This window comes from Hoplias malabaricus, chromosome 4 (assembly GCF_029633855.1).
Source record: "Hoplias malabaricus isolate fHopMal1 chromosome 4, fHopMal1.hap1, whole genome shotgun sequence".
Classification (NCBI taxonomy): Eukaryota; Metazoa; Chordata; class Actinopteri; order Characiformes; family Erythrinidae; genus Hoplias; species Hoplias malabaricus.
Genome location: NC_089803.1, coordinates 21,646,122 through 21,669,898, shown reverse-complemented (window position 1 = coordinate 21,669,898; position 23,777 = coordinate 21,646,122). Strand labels below are relative to the sequence as shown.

At 42.9% G+C, this 23,777-nt stretch overlaps 1 protein-coding gene across 6 annotated transcripts in view; it reads left to right on the top strand.

Annotated features, from left to right (window-relative positions):
- Positions 1-23,085, top strand: part of enox2 (ecto-NOX disulfide-thiol exchanger 2) — a 237,408-nt gene extending 214,323 nt beyond the window's left edge. For all 6 annotated transcript variants that reach the window (XM_066669752.1, XM_066669754.1, XM_066669749.1 and 3 more), the window contains 6 exons: positions 3,991-4,181; positions 10,215-10,355; positions 15,614-15,670; positions 16,589-16,694; positions 19,179-19,264; positions 22,406-23,085. In XM_066669752.1, coding sequence (XP_066525849.1) covers positions 3,991-4,181; positions 10,215-10,355; positions 15,614-15,670; positions 16,589-16,694; positions 19,179-19,264; positions 22,406-22,537 — 713 coding nt within the window. In that variant the 3' untranslated portion in view covers positions 22,538-23,085. The remainder of the gene's footprint in view (positions 1-3,990; positions 4,182-10,214; positions 10,356-15,613; positions 15,671-16,588; positions 16,695-19,178; positions 19,265-22,405) is intronic.
- Positions 23,086-23,777: the final 692 nt, after the last annotated feature.

The following is a 23,777-nucleotide window of genomic DNA, read 5'->3' as shown; positions in this document are numbered from 1 at the left end:
TCTTCTGAGCATTCACTAGCCAATTAGTCCAATTACACCACTGCAACGGTACACATCCTCTGATCCCGGGTCAAGACCCTACAGCACCCTGCTGACCATCACTGAGTTATGTATAAAATCGTGTTGTTGGGAGCACCAAGGCCTTTACATATCAGCTCAGATTAGATAACATGGTCAAAGGAAATGAGATCATTAGCAAACCATCTCTGATTACGTAGTAGCGTAAAATTAGCACAAGAAAACAACAGCCAGCCCATTTCACGGTTTCAGCGGAGAAATCACGTTTAGAGGATTGCACTGACTGCTGAAGGACCCTCAGTCACTGTCTAGTTTGGAGAGCATAACTTGCATTCCTCCTGTAGGAGGATTACTCTATCGTCCTCTTCCGTCTCACAAATCCGTCTCAGGAATTAAGAGCCTCCTGGACGACGGACATTCCTGGGCAATGCTTTGATGCATTGAACTACATTTGCTGCACAGACACTCCAACAGGTGCCAAGATCCCCAGGGCTGAAAACCTATGTGAGCATAGCCACTTGGGCAGGTCAGAGGTCAGAGTTTCTAGAAGGTTACAGCAGGGGCAATGATTGGTGAGCCTTTTCACTCCTTTGCTGTCAATATGTCCCCCTGTCAGTGGCATTGCTGGCAGGGGAGCCATTAGACCTCAAGCACAAGACATCAAATCTAAGAGCTGGCAGCTGATTCCATCATGATCCAAAGCCATTAGTCTTTTTTATACTCGTATAACCCCCTCTGGCAGGCTGAACATGGCAGCATACGGCTCAGAATGGCCCTGCCAGCTGCTCGTTCAGCTCGTTCGGGTTTGTTCTGCTCGTCGCTGAAGTGTCATTAGAGCCTGCTCTGCACAGGAGCTGCTTAGCACACTAAGAGTCACTGGGAGGATACTGGGAAAATCACCACCGTGGCTTGTCGGCTTTTTTTTTTTTTTTGCCATGCAGATATCCGCACCCACGCTTTGACACACGCCAGAGCTGAGCAGGCTCTCCGCAGCAGGTATGAACGGTGGTCCAAGTTGGTTCACCACCGAGTGTGACTTCAGATTCCTCTGGACACATACTACACATTCCCAGATGTGACAGGAGCTCCACATTAGCATTCAGATGTATGCAAATATAATCATATATTTACCAGGTTTGGATTCCCACTCCTCTTCATGCGCGACCTTGGTTATTAGAGAACAATGATAGCGATCACTGTCAGTGTGTTGTCAGATGTTTGAAGGGAAAAGGGCAGGTTCTCCACTTGGCTGATGGTGGGATTAATTCAACACCCTCCTCATTTACGAAAACAAATATTTCACACCTGTCAGTTACCAGTGCGAACTCTAGACCAGAGGAGAGGGCCTGCATCTCTCCACACGTCTCTGCTAAATGAGTTTGAACCAACCTTATCATCATCCATCATAGTTTCAGACAACCTGATTTAGATATCACTCAGGTCTTCTTCAGCACACACAGCCCACAGCTTTCCTCTAGCCCCCATAGCTAATCACTGCTAACAGGAGAGGGCCTGCAGCCTGTAGAGCAGTGCCTTGTGGGAATGGGGGGAATAAAATAGCAGAACCCGCATGGCTCTATACGGCAACCTGCGCTGTGCTGCAGAAAAAGAACTGTACGCAGACTTGAGCCAGGAACTTGATGAGGCAAACCAATCAATAAACAATCTCTCTCTCTCTCTCTCTCTCTCTCTCTCTCTCTCTCTCTCTCTCTCTCTCTCTCACACACACACACACACACACACACAAAGACACATTCTTTTTTCACACTCTCGCTCACTCGCTCTCTCTTGCTCACTCGCTCTCTCTCTCTCTCTCTCTCTCACACACACACAAAGACACATTCTTTTTTTTCACACACAAAGAGATATATATAATATACACAATTATTTTCTTTTTATTTCTTTTTCTGCCTACAATTTCATCTAGTCTTTTTGAAAGTATCTGTCAGCCCTTAACTAAAGCTGTAGCTTAATCAGTAGAACGTAGCTGATGATGCTCTATGATGTTAATACCTGTACCTCCAGGCAGTACTGTAACCCACATCTGCACTGGGATGTCCCCAGCTTCGACTCTGTAGAGCTCCTCTAAAGCTGCAGTTTTCGGTCTGAAAAAAACACGTCCGATCAGATCTATTCCCCCAGCCTGGATGGACAGGATGTTTCACTCTGGCTGTCCGCCCTCAGATCAGACTGATTGGTGAACGATCGGCGAATGGAAATGACCTTACCGCAGCCATTTAATTACAGCTGTGTAATGCCACTGCCTATGTCGCATTAAGTCAACCATTAAGTAATACACATTCTCTCCATTTAATCCTCACTAATTAGCTCGAGACTGCACCCCAGCCAAAGAAGGATGACGCAGTCCAGGCTTAACCTAGAGAAAGCCTTTTAGAAGCACTTCTTTCTCTTTCCCTCTTCATCCCTCCCCCCTCTTTCTCTGATCCCTCAGTTCTCCCTTTTAGCCTTGCTGTACACACCTCACCATGATGGTGTCACTTATTTACCCCACACACACACACACGCACGCACACACACACGCGCGCACTCGGCTCATGTGAAATTATTGTGTTTCTTTCATTCTTCTTCCTGACACAGTCCGCCGTGTCCTTTCTCTCTGTGTCTCTTATTTGCTCAAGTACATGCTTCATCTATTGTTTTCCATCTTGCCTTTTTCTAGTCTCCATGTTCCGTAATCTCGTGTCCTTGTTCCAAGACCAGGCATTTTTCCCCACTTTCACCTCGTCATGGGTTTCATCTCCTCCTCCCCACACACTCTCTCACTCTCTTTCTCTCTGTCTCGCTCGCTTGCTCGCTCACTCTCTCTCTCTCTCTCACTCGCTCGCTCGCTCGCTTGCTCTCTCACTCTCTCTTGCTCGCTCTCTCTCACTCTCTCTCTCTCGCTCTCACTCTCTCACTCCCTCTCTCTCTCTCGCTCTCTCTCTCACTCTCTTGCTCGCTCTCTCTCTCACTCTCTCTCTCTCTCTCACTCCCTCTCTTGCTCTCTCTCTCTCTCACTCCCTCTCTCTCTCTCGCTCTCTCTCTCACTCTCACTGTCTCTCTCTCTCGCTCTATCTCTGTCTCTCACTCTCTCTCACTCTCACTGTCTCTCTCTCTCTCTCTCTCTCTCTCTCTCTCTCTCGCTCTCTCTCACTCTCTCTCTCGCTCATTCTATGGCTCTTACCCAGTCTCTTTTAGCCCTATATCATTTTATTCTCTATGGTTTTATTCAGTCTTTCTCTCATTTCCTTACTTTTGTTCTCTCCCTCCCTTCTTCTTCATCATGCTCCCTCCTTCTTCCCCATTTTTCTTTCTCTTTGCTATGGCTTCAAAACAATTAAGCCAGAAGCCCCAGGACACAAATGTGAATTTGAAATCTCTATACTAGTTATTAACATTATTTTCCAATTCTGTCTCGCCCACAACTTAAAATACAGTATTATTTATGTTCATTTCTGATTCATGTCCAAAATCCCCAATGTCTTTGGGCCAACATTCAATCGGCGTGTTCTCCTCACACTGCGAACATCTCAGTGGCTGAAGGAGGTGGCTAGCTACTCTCCGCAGTATTTGTTAGCCTTTTTATGCTATCGTCAATTCTGGTAAACAATTATGAGCTATCTGATATCTTTATGCTGGAGCCACTTATTGATTCATGCACTGTATAATTTCATTACCTGTGTATATATATATGTGTGCGTTGTCTTTTCCAATAATAAAATCTCCTGAGTGTAATAGCTTTTATAGTGTTTATTTATATTAGGTCTTCATACAGTCAATGGAAATAGAATAGTTTCAACTGTTTTAGTCCTAAGTGGTCCATAATAAATAAAAGACAAACTCATAATTTATTTTGAAGTTTTGGGGTTGAGCTTTGCCTTATTCAGTTTTACTCAGTATTATTTTCTTCTCTCTCTCTCTCTCTCTCTCTCTCTCTCTCCCTCCCTCTCTCTCTCTCTCTCTCTCTCTCAGGGCCTATGGCCCAGGTGGAGGCTCTGAGGGAGGAGAATGATAGTTTGAGGTGTCAGTTGGATGCGTACAGGAATGAAGTGGAGCTACTGAAGCAGGAGCAGAGTAAAGCCCAGCCACTTCGCACTGAAGAGGACAGCACACGCCAGCAGCAGCTCACCTTCCTCCAGCAGGCGCTACAGGGCATGCAGAAGGTCTCTCTCCCACACAGGCACCTACATATACATTCATATGAACATTTTGGACAACCCCTTGTCTACTTTGTTTTTAAGTAAGCGGCATGAACAGTAGTACATCGAGAATCATTATCTGGTGTGTCTCAAAGTCTGGATATCTTTCTTGGTCACAGGTTGCACACGTAAGCAGCAGTGAGATTCAAGCATCATTTCACCAAAACCCTTATAAAGTAGCTAATTGATTCACTAGTTAAACATCCACAATCAATCCAGCTCTTGCTTAATTTACTCAGGTTACACATTTAATGATGTTCGACTCTTACAACAGAACTCAGGCTATAACTGAATTTATACACTCTAACACAGATGTATTGTACATACAACCCACCTTGCTTATACAAGCTGACACACACATGCTTAAGCTGTTTCTATTTTTGCGTTTGTATGGGCAAGATAAACCCCTACAGGGCGGTTTTGTATGTAAACATAAACATGTGGCTGCTAGAAAACAGACTGGACACAGCCTGAAGACCAAAAAACTGTTGTTTTACATTTGAACAAACAAATATGCACCACTACTTACACACTACAAGGACATAATGTAGCCTCCAGACCATGACTAAGTGCATGTGCATGACTAAGTGCACACACACACACACACAAGTGCAGAAGGTAGTGGTGATTAGACTCAAAGACAGCCCTGCTCCCACACACACGTCTGCTCGTCCTGCCCATCTCCAGATGGATAGATTCTTGCTTTTGAGCAGTGCAATATGAAAGAGTGCCGTAGAGGATAAACACACTGACTTCTTTTTGTTGACACGTCATCTTTTATAGCCCAACACACACACACACACACTCCAGCAGGGGAGGAAAGAGAAATGAAAGTCTGTACTTGTTCACTCCTACTGTAATTATACTTTACTTGAATATACGTAAACACATTAATAACAAGAATGACTCAAGTAATACGAAAGGAGATGTAAGAAAATGCTGTTGTGCTTATACTTTTCAAATGACTAAATGAACAGACCAAACGAAATGAATGCATTAGGTATTAAGCTAAGAAGTCGCAGTTACACAGCTCCAGGGACCTGGAGGTTGTGGGTTCGATTCCCGCTCCGGGTGACTGTCTGTTAGGAGTTGGTGTGTTCTCCCTGTGTCCGCGTGGGTTTCCTCCGGGTGCTCCGGTTACCTCCCACAGTCCAAAAACACACGTTGGTAGGTGAATTGGCGACTCGAAAGTGTCCGTAGGTGTGAGTGTGTGAGTGTGTCTGTGTTGCCCTGTGAAGGACTGGCGCCCCCTCCAGGGTGTATTCCCGCCTTGTGCCCAATGATTCCAGGTAGGCTCTGGACCCACCGTGACCCTGAACTGGATAAGCGCTTACAGATAATGAATGAATGAATGAATGAAAAATATCTAGGTTTGTATGTTGTTTTAGTTATACATTCAAATGCATCAAAAAGGTACTTAGATATTATTTATTTATGTATTATATATTTAATACACCTTCAAAGGTTGGTGGCAGGCACCCAGTCAGCTCTCTAGTCCCACTCCTCTATTATGTGTTTTTTATTAATATAGTTTGGTGTTCATGGGGCGATTGGGGCTATTTTGGGAGTGGGTTTGAGCCTGGAGCATTTCTCCATGGTTCCGCTAAGTTTTCAGTCTGACCTCTTGCTGGGAGGCATGCTTCTGGGTGCGTTTTTACTGAATCTGTTCCCTCAGTGTAGCTTCTCTGAATTTAGGAGGAAAGCAGGCCAGCCTGGCTCTCTGCTCTGTGAAAACACAGCGAGAGAATCACACGTGTGACACTGCTACAGATCTACGGCTTGAATGTGTGAATTAATCCACACAAATACACGCTTACACATGGTTTTTATTCGGTTTCAGGACATGAGATAATAAACCAGTCCATTTTTACTGATACATTGATTTGCACAATGTGGACACCCCTGGACTAATTGCATTCTACGGGGGGTTCCTACGTTTATATGCATCAATGCATCCTCTACAGGGATGTGATATTTATAGATGATATGTACATGTATTCATATGTATTTGCATAGGGGACCACAACTCTGGGGGCTGCATATTAGGGCTTTCCCAAAAGCTATTTTCAGGGATTTGGAGTTTGAAGTTTGAAGTTTTGGGGTGGGGGGTTGTGTACAAATTTACAATACCTACTTCCAGGCTGCGCTGCTGCTCACAGCATGGCTCCTCACTCGCTAGATATCCCCTGCATACACTCTGTCACTAAGGGCACAGAGTATACATAGGTTCACCAGGGATTTGCAGATACCTCACTATTTGGGGCCAGCCCTAATGCATATACAGGGGACAGAGGGATTTTAAGCCATTCTTCTTGCAGGATAGTGGCCAGGTCACTACGTGATGCTGGTGGAGGAAAACGTTTCCTGACTCGCTCCTCCAAAACACCCCAAAGTGGCTCAATAATATTTAGATCTGGTGACTGTGCAGGCCATGGGAGATGTTCAACTTCACTTTCATGTTCATCAAACCAATCTTTCACCAGTCTTGCTGTGTGTATTGGTGCATTGTCGTCGTGATAAATGGCACCACCTTCAGGACACAGTGTTTGAACCATTGGATGCACATGGTCTTACTGGTGCAATGTGTAGTTAACGAAGATTGGCAACCAGGCTGCTCCAATTTAGCCATGAACCCTCCCACACTAAAATGACAGGTGTTTCAGTTTCATTGTCTAAACCCTGTATATTTGTATGCATATGGAGTTATCATTTTCAAGGATTAAACCCAGCCTTAACATAAGTAACCACAACTAAGGGGACCCTTATAGTTGATCTTTGGTTTCCATATAATTGGAAAATGATGTCCTAAAAATATAGGAAAACACACACACACACACACACACACAGAGAGGGAGAGATGCAAATGAGTGTGTGTGTAATTGTCTGTGGGTGTGCAGTGTAAAGCAGGACTGGGCTGAGTGTGATTACATATTGGTTGAGACTTGGCCTGCTTCAGAAAAGAAATGGCATGGTTCTTAATGAGCACTAATGTGATGTTAGAGAAGGCGTGATGTCGGGTGTGATGTACACAGCTCTCTGCTGATACAGGATCATGTGAGAGTACTTCTCTGGCTCACAGTAGTGACAGTTCTAAACTCTTTTACTAAAGTGGTTTTGGTCATATTACAGTAGATTCTTCTTCTTCTTCTTCTTCTTGACTATGATCTATAAGCAGAAGCATACACGTGCATATCTTTTTTGTGAGAAGTTTGCAAAACCCAAACATACACATACTTGCACACAATATAGCTACTAATTGACAGAGGATCCTTCAATGTGTCCTCTGTCAAGTGTGTGATAGAGCTGTGAAAGTGCTGTATTTAGAGCACCACCTGAGCTTCACCACAGAAACAAACATCCTCAAGGCAGAGAATCCATTTTCCTGGCACGGGTTGCAAAATACTGTCCAAATATTACTTCCCTAATGGGAGAGTACCTGTCCTGTCCTGCCCCTGGGGGTCAGCACACGTCTGTCACAGCAGACACTACCAGTATACCTTCACAGATTGGAGGTTGTTATAGGCTTGGGAAAAACCATCAGACATGCAGAGAATGTACTGGACCTGCCAGAGGGTGTATTTGAGCATGTGGCTGTGTATGCAGTGCACGAAGCATTTCTACAGACGTACTTAGTGTTTCATGAGCCAGTTAAAAGCGTGCTCAATATTTGTAATACGGATTTGTTGGTTGTGCTTTATTCATGCTGAATGAGGTTTGGGGGCCACAGAGGTTTAAAAGAAGGTATGTGTAGAAATCACAAGTAAATGTCTACTTATTATGCTTTTGTGAAACAAATTGCAGAATATCAGAAACACACTGGGGATCAGCCTGCATTATTTTGTCCTTAATTACCAAAATTTGTTAGATCACGTGAGTGCTTTGATTCATAAAATCACAGAAATTGTCTCTAACATCTGTGATTGCTCATGATTCTCACAGCCTACGATAACGATCTGTTAAATATTAAAATTAGTTAACATGTTAAGAAGTGGTTTCAAAGTAATGCATTCTGCAGACCACAGTGGAATGGGTTTATGCACTACATTGCCAAAAGTATTCACTCACCCATCCAAACCATTGAATTCAGGTGCTCCAATCACTTCAATGGCCACAGTTGTATAAAACCACCTAGGCAATGCAGACTGCTTCTACAAACATTTGTGAAAGAATGGGTTAATCTCAGGAGCGTGGCACTGTGATAGGATGCCACCTGTGCAAAGTCCACACGTGAAATTTCCTCACTACTAATTATCCTACAGTCAAGTGTCAGTGGTATTATAACAAAGTAAAAGCAGTTGTGAACGACAGCAACTCAGCCACAAAGTGATAGGCTATGTAAAATGACAGAGCTGGGTCAGTGGGTGCTGAGGTGCCTAGTACTCAGAGGTCGCCAACTGTCACTACAGACCTCTAAACTACACATGGTCTTCAGATTAATTTAAAGACAGCGTGTAGACAGCATTATGGAATGAGTTTCCATGGCCAAGCAGCTGTAGCCAAGCCTTACATCACCAAGCGCAGTGTAAAGTGTCGGATGCGTTGGTGTAATGCACACCAAGCAGTGGAGATGAGTTCTTGGGACTGATGGATCACACTACTCCATCTGTCAATTCGATGGATGCGTCTGGGTTTGGCCGTTGCCAGGGGAACCGTACTTGTCTGACTGCATTGTGCTAAGTGTAAAGTTTGGTGGAGGTGGAATTATGGTGTGGGGTTGTTTTTCAGAAGTTGTGCTCGGACTGTTAGATCCAGTTAAAGGAACACTTAATGCTTCAGCACACCAAGAGATTTCATGCTCCCAACTTCATGAGAGCAGTTTGGGGATGGCCCCTTCCTGTTCCAACCTGACTATGCACCCGTGCACAAAGCAAGGACCATAAAGACACGAATGAGCAGGTTTGTTGTGGAAGATCTTGACCGGCAAGAACACCTTTGGGATGAATTAGAGCGGAGACTGTGAGCCAGGCCTTGTCATCCAACATAAACATTTGGCCCGACATCATATATAACCCTATGGATTACGAATGGGATGTCACTCAAGTTCTGTTTGAGAAAGCAGAGGAGCGAATACTTTTTTGATCTATGGATACATCAATGAGCAGCAAACTAACAAAAGCATTATCAGTGTGGAAATCCACAGCCACCACTGTAACAAAATTCACAAGCTGGATGAATGAGACACTACAACTCAACATTCAGACTATTTTATTGTCGTGTTGATTCACAGACCTAGATCCAACTTTAATCAAAAGGTGATAAGGGTCAAAAATATGGAACTTCAATCAATACGCTCCACAGTCAGAGTTAGATATCGGGTGATGGATAATGAGATAGTGTTAACCAAGGGAGAACCTGCAGCTAAATACACAGTAAAACAGGCATGTAAATGACTAATTTTCTGCATCACTATTGTTGAATAAATATTTGAAACTCCTCTATCTGTATTGTTTTTATCTGTAGCTATTTTTACTTTCTTAGTCACCTCTGTTTAGTCAGAGAAAACATACCAGAAAAGAGCATTAGTTAAACTTTTAAGATGAAGACGAAGAGCTGAGTGGACAATATAATTAACAGTCTTTAAGTCCCCTATATAAAAAACAACAAATGCCTTTAAAGCGGCTCAATGTAACGTCTACCTTTGCTTTCATTCAGTACAAGCAGGTCTATGAAAAGGCCCCCCCTCTATCTTCACTTGCCCTTCTCCACTCACCTGCTGTTCAAAAGCCATGACCTAAAAATGAACTGTGTTTGTTCTTTAGCTTTATGATGCAATAAACCCAGACTGTCCAAATCTGCCCATTTGAAACTGTCTTTGGCTCACTGCAGTTTCAAAACAGAAATGCTCAGCCATGGCACAAGTAGGGTTTTGCACAAATAATGTGATCAGTCATGATTCATAGTTTAATCAGTTGTCAGCTCTTGAAGTTATGCATTATTACACTCTTATTGTGTGTGCAACTCTGTGTGTGTTAATGTGTTTTCTGTTGATTTGTTCAGCAACTGCTGAAGATACGAGAGGATCTGAAACAGAAAGAGGCAGAGCTGGAAAAGAGCACAGATGAGAAGCAGCAGCTGGAGAGTCAAATCCAAAGCCTTAAGGAGAGAATCCAGGCCTTCCCTGCATCACACACATTGCCTGTGAGTAACACACACACACACATATGCACACAAAACACACAAAGTACATATAGAGTCTCTCCTCATATATACACCATCTTTCACACACTGCTCTGGGAGATGTACTACATCACTGTCTGAGCCTGAGGCTGCAGTAAAAAATCTTTGTTTTTTTTTTTATTTCTTTTTTTTTTGCCTCATGGTGCTGTCCAGACTGTGTGAGTTTAGTCTGGTGAATAGAAGGAAGGAGCAAAGGGATGAAAGCTGTCAGTTTGAGGACACTGTATTAATGAGTCTAGTCTAGCAAAGATGTTCTGGGGATTTGAGGCAAAGTCAGAATATGCAGCTCAGCGAAGCTCATACTCTGCTAGAGAATCAGCCTGCATCTAACTAGAGAAGGCCACACTTTTACAGAACTATAATTACCTGACTCTTTACTGTAATTTTAGTTACTTGTATTATTCATTCATTCATTATCTGTATCCACTTATGCAGTTCAGGGTCGCGGTTACTTGTCTATTATTATATAAGTATGGTATATATTATGGTACACTTCATCACCAGCACACCTCTTCCTCTGTGTGAAATCTAATACACATCTAATATTAATACCGTTACAACACATTATTCATAATTGAAAAGTGTATATACATACACAGTAGTGTGTAACGAACTTCATATACTATATATATTTTTATATATATATATATATATAAATGTTCTGATGAATGTCTAGTTTGTTAATATCAGTGTCACTTAATGAAACGTAACCGCAATTCGTTACATAAGTATGTCATTAATAACATAATTACAGTTATTTGGTAACTACTAGTATGTATATATATATATATATATATATATATATATATATATATATATATATATATATATATTAGTAGTTACCCAGCAAATAACTGCAATTATGTTATTAATGACATACTTATGTAACGAATTGTGGTTACGTTTCATTAAACATGACGTTAGTTTTAGTCATAGGACATGACTCAGCTATAAATGTCAAATCATTATCCATAGCTTTTTTTTAAAGAGAAAATGGCTAAGGTACATATCTCCATTTTAGTGAGTCAGTGACTAATATCCATAGCTTGGGGATGGAATGAAGTAAGCTTTCTCAGGCTGCTCTCTGTCTTTCCATGATAGTGTGTTTATTGATTGATCTAAACAACAACTTCTCAGCAGCAGGTTAAAGCATCAGTGATCAGTGTTTGCTACTGTGTACACATTAGTTAATCTTAGTTAAGACTAGGGGTGGGACTTGATTAAAAAAAAATAATGAATTAATTAGAAGCTTTGTAATTAATTAATCGAAATTAATCACATTTTAATTACATTTCAATATTTAGCATGAGAAATATTGATTGAAGTTTGGTACTCGCTACTTCGCAGTTCATCTTTCGCGGATTCACTACTTCATGGTTTTATGTAAGGGGGCTTTTTTATTATTTACGTGTATTAGACTGGGTCTGTAGGTGACAAAATATATCATTTACAAACATTTCTTACGTACAGTACATGTATTGTTCATGTCCACATCCGAGTGAAATTTACTGACGCTAAATCACAGCTTAGGAGTGACTCTATTAAAGAAACTGGTAGGATATCACATGTAGTTCCAACTGAAAAACATTATAGAATGACTCTTTAATGCAAAGGGTGGGTTGTTAACAGTACAGGGAGGGTTTTAAAAGTCCAAATACTTGTTAAATACATAAAAAAAATCTTTCCTCTACTTCGAGGAAATTCAGTTTTCGTGGGTGGTATTAGAACGCATCCTCCGCGAAAAACGAGGGATCACTGTACTGTTAACATTACTGACCTGAGCGCTAGCCCCAACATGTTTTGCGCTGAGGTGGTAACGAACGGTGGAACTGCTCCTGTGATAAGCAAACTCCTTCCTGCGTTAAGTGCAAATAACAACATTTTTGTTTGTACTTCCATTTGGAAGTGTCTTGTTTTTAAATTTCCCATCCACCAGCGTAGTCTCCTCCATCACCTCCATCATGTTCATCACATTGGGCGTCGTTATAATCTGTACGCCTGGAACTCATGCACTGAGAAACTTTCCATGGTGCAAGTGCGATTAAAATGCGTTAATTTTTTTTATTTAGTTATTTTCCCCGTAATTAATTAATCAAAATTAACGCGTTAAAGTCCCACCCCTAGTTAAGACATTAAAATAAAATTGTTGGTGAATCCAAGATAGTTTAAAACAAACTAGTTGTTCAAAACTTTACATTCAGATACAAGTACCAACTCTAGTGCAGATGAACGAAGCCCTGAACCAGTCTCCAGAAAGTTCAGCAATGTTCTCAGTGTGCTAGCGCAGGGCCACAACAGTTTGAGATGCTTTACTTCACCACTGCATAATTTCCCTCTGTCCTCCTCAGCCCATTCTAATTCAGAGAGAGCGAGGGCGAATGGCATTGAGCCTAAGCGTCTGTTAGCAGAGCTGGTATGAATGCAGGCCGAATGTTTTAGATGCTGGGAGTGAGTGGAACAGAGTGTGCCCCCATGGCTCTGAAAGGGCGCTGTGTGTGTGTGCGCATCCGCAGCTGCTGCATTAATGAAAACTAATGGCACCTCTGCAGCACACACCGCGGTCGTTGCAAGTGGCTTCCAGTTTGCTCCATTTTCTCCAACTCTTTGCTCAATCACATCTTTCATCAGGGCTCATGTTTGCTTTTGGGACTCTTTTTATTGGAGCAGGGCTGTGGGATTTTCATTAACTCTAATGCCTATATGCTTGGAAATTATTTGTGACATAAATATAATATATATATATGAAGCTGCTTGAGAGAATGCCAACTGTCTTTGGTCATTTAAAGTGCCTTCTGTTTTTATTCTAAAACTGTTGTCCAAAAAGTCACTGGCATTATAGGCACAGCGCATTCTGCCCCAGCACATGAGCAGCATTGGTGGTTTATCTTGTATGGACAGGTTTGATTAAGTCTTGGCCCCCTTCAGTGGGAAGCAGGCGAGTTCTACTATTAAACTGCATTTTATCACGTTCCTTCGGCTGGATCTGTTTTGACCTGACGGCTGGCTGATAAGGTAAAGCAGAGAGAGTGACAGAAATGCTGTGTGCTGCTTTAATGCTGATGCCCGTGATGAGATGAGATTAGTGTGAGAATCAGTGGTGCGTGCCGAGCAGGAGAGGTAAGGCCATGAACACATGATACCCAGATGAATCATCTGAGACAGACTCATTAATGGAGCAAAAGGAAATCAATTTACTGCTGTTGTTTCTCCTGTAGATGGGTGGGCGCTGATATCGAGAGCTGTTCATATGTGCATGTGCGCTGATGTTTCGTATGTGCATTTGTGTGTGTGTGTATGTGTGTGTGTGCTCTGCATGCTGTGGGTAATTATCTTCCTCATTGTCATGTCTTTTCTCAGCATCAAGACCACTCTTTTAGGTTAACCAACTGAAATTAGATCAGTAGTCTTTACACACTACAAAACATTCCATCAGCCTCCTCACCCCTCCAGCTTGGAACAGTCAGTTCACTCTGTAAGTTCCTCTCAGCGGAGATACGGCCGTCTGCACTCTGAGATGATGCTGTTATTTGTGTTTGATTAAAAAGGAGAACATGCTCTGGAGGGTTTTGATCCATGCCTGACCCTCATCAGTGTGGTTAGTTCTCGAGCTCCTCTGTACACTCTGCTGTGTGTTTCTCAGGTGTGTTTTCCTGTACAGATTCAGGGCTCTTTTCCATTATAAACCAAATGACTCCCACAGCCTTACTATTATGTACCATTCCAACATGCAGTTTTCTTTTTTTTAAAACCCACTTCCTGTGCTACTTAACCAAGGGACACTTTTGATTTTGTCTGGCACTCAGCACCGTCTCAGATATTTGAGGCTCTCAAATGTGAATATTTATCTTCCGATGTGTAATTTGAGCACTTTTTAGCTAGAACCAAACTAATACTGTGGTTGTAGGGCTTTAGCGTCGCTAACAAGCTACAGCTTCAACTCCACTAACATTTTTTGGCTTTGGCTTGCTGTCACTTTAACATCAATCACTGTGTTGGAGACTTCCAGAAACGATTTATAATTTTTACTTTGGTAAAGAACCTTTATATTAGGTGAAGTTTATTTAAGCCTTTACAAGTTTCTTCACACTCACACATCTCTTAAACAAACAGTTCTTAATGGAACCAAAAGTGCTTTTCTATGAATACTTTGTAGCGCTTTTATTTGTAAAAGTGCGTATTCTTTTGTCAGTGCCTTACTCAAAACGACTTGTGAACCTGTGGCATTGACACTTTAGTCACAACTGTCAGAATGCCAGTTTAGCTAATGCTACACACGCTCTTCTCTCCTAGTTAGCAGCACAGATTAACACTTTATTTGCTAGATGCTTTGTCGTGTATTGAATGATGGGCTGAGAATTGTGCAAATCATTGAACAACAACGTCAGTATTGTGCTGGGCAGGATATCTGCAATATCAGGAATATTTATATTTAATAATAGAATAACTTTCTTAGCAGAAAACCCCACAGGTAACAACCTCATAGAGTTTGTACCTTAAATAACATCCCCTAGTGAATAGCATTAGCGGGCGGCACGGTGGTGCAGCAGGTAGTGTCGCAGTCACACAGCTCCAGGGACCTGGAGGTTGTGGGTTCGATTCCTGCTCCGGGTGACTGTCTGTGAGGAGTGTGGTGTGTTCTCCCTGTGTCTGCGTGGGTTTCCTCCGGGTGACTGTCTGTGAGGAGTGTGGTGTGTTCTCCCTGTGTCTGCGTGGGTTTCCTCCAGGTGCTCCAGTTTCCTCCCACAGTCCAAAAACACACGTTGGTAGGTGGATTGGTGACACAAAAGTATCCGTAGGTGTGTGTGTGTTGCCCTGTGAAGGACTGGTGCCCCCTCCAGGGTGTATTCCCGTCTTGCGCCCAATGATTCCAGGTAGGCTCTGGACCCACCGCGACCCTGAATTGGATAAGCGCTTACAGATAATGAATAAATGAATTAATTAATTAATAGCATTAGCTGAAATGTTCACTTAGCTGTAGGTTACTGGATTTAAAATGGATATTTAATAGAAGAGTGACGCATTTTTAGCAGAATCACAGAACAGAATGAGTTTCTTTTTAATACTTACCTCAAAGAAGGAAGGTTGGTTTCACAGCTGTGGCTAAACTAATCTTTTGTTGTAACACCTCGATTTTGAGGCTAGTGTCTTCAACAAGTCTGACATAATTTGTGTGTGTCTGGCATTACTGACAGAGATTTTGTGTTTTTAATTGCCTATAGCTGGAGAGGACAGAGCGGGATGACAGAGGCAGTGATGAAAGTGCAAATCACACCAGTGTAAGTGAAAGAGACCGTCTCCATTCCTGCCTGCTGTCTATGCTAACATTCTCTCACTCTCTCTCTCTCTCTCTCTCTCTCACACACACACATCAGCTCTGTCCATCCATCAAATCTCCTATCATCCTAGTCATTATATGTCACCAACCCCCAAACCCCCCCCCAACATATATATATACACACAGACACACACACACACACACACACACACACAATTGCTGCTTCCTGCTTCCTCTGTCCCCTTTGCCCTAGTTGTGGCCTCCCTCGTCTCTCAGCAGCCTGCGCCAGCAACATGACAGATCATTAGAGGGCAGTGGAGCGGGGGGGTGAACTTTATTTGTGGCGGGATAAATCACTCTGACACAACTGGGCGCAGACCAGGGGAAGCTGTGGAGAGGAGGACGACGGTGTGTGGAGAGGAAGAGGACCATCCGGGGGGTCAGAGGGGGGCTTGACCCGAACTGTCCTTTCAGTGCGGTCACCCTGGAAATGAACACACACATGCACGTGCACATCCTCAAAGCCACTCCATCACTCTGTCAGAAGCAGCCCCGCTGCAGCCTGAGCATTGCTAACACACTGATTGCCTCTGTCCCCTTCTGTCCATATCTCTGCCTCACTCTCTTTCCCTTCCTCCCTCCCTCCCTCATGCACTCACTCTGTATTCCTGCCTGTGCACTGCTGAGTACCTATGGATGGCCACATATTTAAAAAGTCATAGTTTACTTCAGGTATTTGAACCTGGCACGTGATGGAATGATCTCTCCACAACTCATGTTTAGTGGATTTGCACCATATTTTTTAAAAATATTGTATTAATTTAATAAAAATGGATGATATTGTTTGTAATATATGCAAAATATTGTATTAAAAACGTATGTATTAAATAAAGTCTTTCTCTGATTTCTCTGACCGTAGGAAACAGCAGCAGCGGCAGTGGTTTCCTGCAGTCAGGAGAAAGAGAACCTGCCAGAGAAGGGTCCACCCAGCCCTGTCAAGTCAGAGAGAGAGGCCCTGCTCGTGGGTAAGCGTGTGTGTGTGTGTATGTGTGTGTGTAGCCTCCTGAGGGTCTGTGATGTGTCTTGCCTTTTCTGGAGTTTATCAAACCAGGCAGAAGATGATATTTCAAAAGTTCTCTTCATTATCTTTGTTATCCACAGCTCTCTGCGGCTGTGTGTGTGTGTGTGTGTGTGTGTGTGTGTGTGTGTGTGTGTGTGTGTGTGTGTGTGTGTGTTAATTGCCTGACCAAATGAGTTTCTTCATTACCCCTGAAGATTTTAATGGCTGGATTTTTGGCTGCTCGCCCACATCACAGTGTACACAGAGTGTACAGTCAACTTCGTGTGTGTGTGTGTGTGTGTGTGTGTGTGTGTGTGTGTGTGTGTGTGTGTGTTAGAGGTCTGTATAGGCAAGAAATTGAAGACTGAAACCAACTCTCCTCCAAGCCCAATTTGCTATTGCTAAATATACAGCACAAAAGCAGTCCAAACCCACTCACACTCACTAACAGAGATGGGTTATGACACACATGGTCTTGTTGGTGCTGGACGTTGTTACACATCTGTGGAATGACTAACAAGGTCGTGCTGGGTAAAAACTATGATTGTACACATCTGTGATAGATTAACAGCTATTGCCGTCATTTTTATGGAATTGTTTATTAAACCTGGCAGACAACAACACGGGCCCATCTCTGATCAGTTCCTCACATTCCTGCTGCTACTGTGAGAAGGCTTAACACTCTTTGACTGAGCTTAAGAAGCAAGGAGAAAGATCCCCTCTGACCTCTCACATGCCTCTCATCATCAGCGACGTGAGAGAGTTAGAGACAGTACGAGTGAGAAAACTACGACAGCTTATTCATTTAGTCATAAACAACCCTGAGACCGATGCTGGGAACATTTTATTTGTGACTCACTGGGCCTGCGTCGAGTGAGGAAAGGTTTCATAGCCGTGTAATGCATCTATTTTTCAGCAATAATTAAGGCATATTGTTGTTGCACTTCAGTAACTTCTGCCTGAGAAGGTGGTTGTGTGTGTGTGAGTGTGTCCTGCTGGTTGATGTTGGACAAAGGTACAGCCGTCATGCTGTCCACACTACACTCTGATGATGAGAAATGTTTACATATCAGATCAGCAGGTTAAGAAACTAATGGGCTGTTTCTGCACATTTCTGTCTTTGAGGACAGATAATTCACCACTCTTTTAATTCTCTCTCTCTCGCTCTCTCCCTCTCTCTCTGTCGTTCTCTCTCTCTCTCTCTCTCTCTCGTTCTCGTTCTCTCTCACGTTATCTCTCTCTCTCTCCCTCTCTCTCTCTCCCTCTCCCCCTCTCTCTCTCCCTTTCTCTCTCTCCCTCTCTCTCTCTCTCTCTCTCCCTCTCTCTTTCTCTCTCTCTCTCTCTCTCTCTCTCTCTCTCCCTCTCTCCCTCTCTCTCTCTCTCTCTCATATGCTCTCTCTGTCAGACTCGTTTTAAATGACATCTTTTTTTGGAGACGAACTGCCTTAAGCACCACAGAAAGAAAAGGTCCATTTCCTGCTCCCAGACTCAACTTATTCCACATGAGGAGTCACATCTCTCTCCTCTCTCTATCATTCTCTCTCTCTCTCTCTCTCTCTCTCTCTCTCTCTCTCTCTCTCTCTATTTCACTTTCAGTAAATGAAATAAAGCTGGCCCTCTCCAAGTAGAAAACCGCTGAATGCGTCTAGACTGGTTTATAGAGGACTAGGGTTTATTCATAGCCTTTTTATAGAGGAGCGGACATCGCTAGGCATTAACTGGAGTAGAAAATTATCAAGCACTTCAGTGCAGCATATTAGTTTTATAATGTTGATTTCCTTTCTTTCTCCCCTCAGTCCGGGCGCTGATGGTGCTAATTGTCATTTAGCTGCACCTAAGAGGGTGTGACTGTGGATCAATGAATGTGTAACTGGAAATGTCATGTCAGCGAAAGCATGTCGTAATGAGTAAATGTATAATGCATAGACTAAGTCCACAGCCCATTATGACTAAATGGAATATTGACCCTCCTGCCCTCGTGTCCTTGGCTCGAGACGTGGCCCCGTCGCCTCGTAATGCTGCTTTGTCTCCGGAGCACTCTTGATCCTCAGGGCTGCATCTGAAAAAGGGTTAAAGATCTCTACGAGTATACGCTATAGTTACGGTTGATATTAACATGCAGCAGGCAATGTCCATGGTCCGCGGATGAAAAGCTCGGATGATTGAGAGAGGCATCAAAGCAACAATTAAACACTTCTTTCTCATTTAGCCCGCTGAAGAGGCAGAGCCAGGGGTCGACACAGGCCAGCAACCTCGAGGAGGCCACCCTCAAGTGCTCCAAATCAATTTCAAATCAACAGGCAGCTGGAAGAAAACATACAACCCTTCCCTTTTATTAAGAGGCAGCTGATGCTGATTTAGCTGATGGAAGGGCGCTATTGAAAGAGTGCGCTCAGCTCTGTTCCAATGCTTAATATGATTTGATCTCTTTCCCGCTTTCTTTCTACAGGAATAATCTCCACATTTCTCCACGTGCATCCTTTCGGAGCCAGCATCGAGTACATCTGCTCCTACTTACAACGCTTGGACACCAAGGTATTGGAATTAATCCTCCTTAAACACAAAGACTTTCAACTGGCATCAAAATGCAAACGTGAATTTCTCTGAACATATGTTTTCTAATAAGTACTTTGCCAAATTGTAGTGAGGTGCGCTTCTCTGATTCAAGCCTTTTCTTTTGATTACTGAGGGCTGAGAGAACGGGAGCTTGATAGTGTCTAGATACCATCTGAGCCTTGTATAAATTAGACTCCTGTTAATTCTGCGGCTCCTGGCGGGTGTGTGGCCATCTTGGAATGATCAGCCGCTAAAGACAGTGATTGGTCAATTAACCTGGAAAATAATTTACATTTAAAGATCAGCTCATCACCATCACTGCTTCCCACATGAATTCAATTAGTGCCATATTGGAGAGCCATAAGAAATGGTTTGTTTGTTTGAAATGGGTGTAGACACCCTCCGCCTGGGCATGCTAGTCCATTTCCCTCTCCACTGGAAAGCTGATCTCATGTACTGATGTGCTTTTTCTATTCATTTTATTAGCATATTTCTAAGCGTATTTGCCAGAGATGTTATGATCTGTCGAAGTGGTGATTAGTGTTTGTATGCGTCTACTCTATAAGTGCTAACACATGAGAAAGAGTCCTCACAGTCCATTTAGGCTTGTCCACCCATGTGGCACACAACAAAAGCAGAAGGTTATTGCAAATGGCTCAGTACATCAGCTCCTTTAGTCTCTCAGACACACACACACTTCACAGATTGAATGGTTCATTGCTGATCAACCTGGCATTTCCAGTGTTCTGTAGAATAAATAGCCCACCCTCTAAACACATGGAGATGCTGGAGTGGGCAGTCATCCCACTGCCGCCAGTCCACAGACACTCGTTCATACACACACAAACACACATAATAGATGTGATTATATTGCTTCTGTTTTCTGTTCTCATCCAGTTTCGCTCTCTTTGTGATGGCTGTCCTGCTTACTTTAATGCCACCGTAAAGCACTCACTTTGAGGCAGTGTGTAATGCCGGTCTACACCCGATAACACTCTTACACTCTCTCCTCGACCACCCAGCCTGTGACCAGTGCAGCCTAGTCTAGAAAACAGCCAGCTGTTCCTTCAATCTCTCTCTCTTCAGCTTCTTCACTTTCCCATGCTGTTTCCCACATGTACACAAACTCTCTTTGTCCATCTGTCTGGTTGTGTGTGTCATATTTTGGACCGTATTTTCCCTTCCCTTTTCATGAGATAGGAGTTTTGAGGCCCTCAGGCTGTGATTGTTCCAATGGATTCCTCTTCACACACTCCACACACACTCTACACACACATACACGTGGCTCCCATATCTTCTGCAGCACATGGTTTTCAGCAGAAAGTGTGCACCCCAGCAGAGAGTGCTAATGAAGCCCCAGCACCAGATCTCCCAGGCTGCCTTCATTACTGAGCCCCATTGCCTTAACTAGGCTAGTCATCAGTGTCACTCCTTTTTTTTGTTTTCCAAATACAAGTTCAGGAGGGGTTTTACATACCACAGATATCAGTACGGTGTATGCAATGCTAAGTCTTCAGATCTCTTAAGGGCATTTATTACACGTGGAAAAACAAATGAAAAATACAGTTTTGTTAATTAAACGATCTTTGGAAAGGCGAAAAAACAATGGTTTTATACCAACAGCTTTTACAGATGACTAGGATATCAGAACCCAGTGTGAATCTCCCATATAGAATGAAGCAGAAGGCAGACAAACACACTACTGGTTCTAGTGGGCCTCTCATTATTAGTCATGTTTTGTGGTTGAGAGTTATTGTCATTCTAAAGACCATTTAAAGCCACTGATATAATGATAATATAAGAGTAAAATAAAGTAATTACACCCTGTTAAAGAGAAGTGAACTTTTAATTATTAAGTATATTCATTCATTCATTGTCTGTAAGCACTTATCCAGTTCAGGGTCGCGGTGGGTCCAGAGCCTACCTGGAATCATTGGGCGCAAGGCGGGAATACACCCTGGAGGGGGCGCCCAACGCAGACAGACACACACACACACACACACACACACACACACACACATACATTCACTCACACCTATGGACACTTTTGAGTCGCCAATCCATCTACCAACGTGTGTTTTTGGACTGTGGGAGGAAACCGGAGCACCCGGAGGAAACCCACACAGACACGGGGAGAACACACCAACTCCTCACAGACAGTCACCCGGAGCGGGAATCGAACCCACAACCTCCAGGTCCCTGGAGCTGTGTGACTGCGACACTACCTGCTGCGCCACCGTACCACCCTATTAAGTATATTCAGATTTTAAAAAATATGTACATTTTCTAGATAGGGCTGGACAATAATTCTGTATTAATACACATTATCAATATCGCAATATACAATATTTACAGCATGCGTCACTGGCTGACATTCATTGCAGTGCACTGTTGTCAATTAACTGTGCTCAATTGTATTAGTAAAGTTATTACTATTGACAAAGCCGAGGGGTTTATGTTCGACAGTGGTGTCATGTTTCTGGTTTGTTCTGGGCAGTGTATCTGTGGCTTCTATGTTGTTCATACTGACACTGCTGTTATATTGTAGTGACCAAATTGAAAAAAATATATATTATGATATAAATTTTGCTCATATCGTCCAGCCCTAACCCTAAATATTTTTAAATAAACTGGCGTAACGGTTCTTATGAGAAAAACGCATCGTGTGAATGGCTAAAATATTGAGGAGGTTCATTCCTACGTAAACAAACACGCCGGTAAACAACGGACGATACTGAGGTCAGGAAAAATGATTAAGGTAATGTCTATATGTTGTAAGATAAGTCAATAATGTAATTATTGCGACAGGACTAGGTTGCAGCTTCTGTGACACAACAAATCCATCAACATGAGGGACATCAGTGATTGGCAGAGGGAGTGCATGTTGCCTGCGAAGGTTTGCAAGAATCAAACAAATGGAAATGCAGTATTGTCACCTTTGACCTGGGAAAACTTTCCTGAAACTTGAGGTCTAATTCATTTATTGACATTTGAAAAATGACACATTTTGCTCACGTTTGGTAGGTAACAGCCTTTATCCTTATTCTCTGCTTCATGTTTGGGTCATATTATGCCAGAGTGTGCCTCTCACTTGTATCTGTTGTGTTTTCCTCTCTCCAGATCAGCACATCTGAAGTGGAGACGCTGCTGGGCCGACTGCCCTGCACTTTCAGGCAGGAGCTAACAGGCGTGGGCGCCAGCCTGGAGAAACGCTGGAAGTTCTGTGGCTTTGAGGGCATCAAGACAGCATAGAGACGGGTGTTTGGGCATCGCACCCAAGGATTGAAACAAGCACTTGGAAGAACAAAGACAAAAAAAAATAAAATAGAAAGAAAAATGACCCTTGGAGAGGAGAGATCCAAACTAAACGCCCAGCCAGGGTTCTTTAGCAGCTCACTGAGCCCCAGAGAAGTTCATTCAGCTGTTCATTCAGCCTGGCCTCTGGTGTGTGGACGCTTTACAGTGTGTACACACAGGCTCATGTTTGTGTGAGTTTGTCTGCGAGAGTGAGTGAGTGTGTGTGTGTGTGTGTGTGTGAGTGTGTGTCAGTGCCATGTGGCTGGACTGGTTCAAGTCACCCTTAAACAGCAGTTGTGACTCACTGTCGCGTTGGAATTTTATTCGTAGGACACGTCCAGGCTGAGAACTGGGGACAAACCTTTCAGTATTTTTTTTTCCTCATTTTACTCCTGTTTTTTTTTTTTTTTTTTTTTTTTTTTTCAAGAAAAAGAGAAATGAAAATAAATATATTTCCTCCTTTCTTTCTGTATAGGTTGCTATCAGCTGCATAGAACTTTTTTTGTTCATATACTCTGTAAATGTTTGAATAACTTACTATTTTTAAATAAAAAAGAATGAAGAAACTCAGTGACACACTGTGATTTAAGATTTTTCTGTCAGAAATGTCAGCTTCTGTAACTGTATTTGAAGGAGACAGTTGTGGCGGTCTACTACGTCTGGTGCAGTTACACAGAGGCCACAGCTAAGCACATGTTACAATAACTTTTCAAGTTTGGTTTTTGCAAATGTTTTTCCACTAGTTTTGTTTTGAAAACACATGAACCCAGTGTTGTCCTGCCCAATGCTAAAGGTATTTAAATAATTTTCTGGACTGACTGAGCTCCCTTGAATGTTTTTGGGATGAGTTGGAGTGGTGTGTGTGATTCAGAACTAACCATGCAACATCAGTAGCTGACCTTGGTTTTTATGTCTATTGTTCAGACATTAGGCATTTGAGGTATTTAGAGTTTGTCTAGAATTTGAAAAAAAAAAAAAAAACTTCTGCTTAATGTTGATTTAACCCAGGAGCGCCGCCACGTTTAGAAGTACTGCGGCGACACCACACCAGTTTTTGGGTTAGTTTAAGGGTCATTAGGAAAAGAAATTCTCCCTCGAATGGCCCCAGAGCCACTCCCTGGACTGACCTATAAGCTCAAACAGGCTGATAGTCTGAAACAATTAAAACCTTAAATCCAGGTTGGGGGTGGGACAT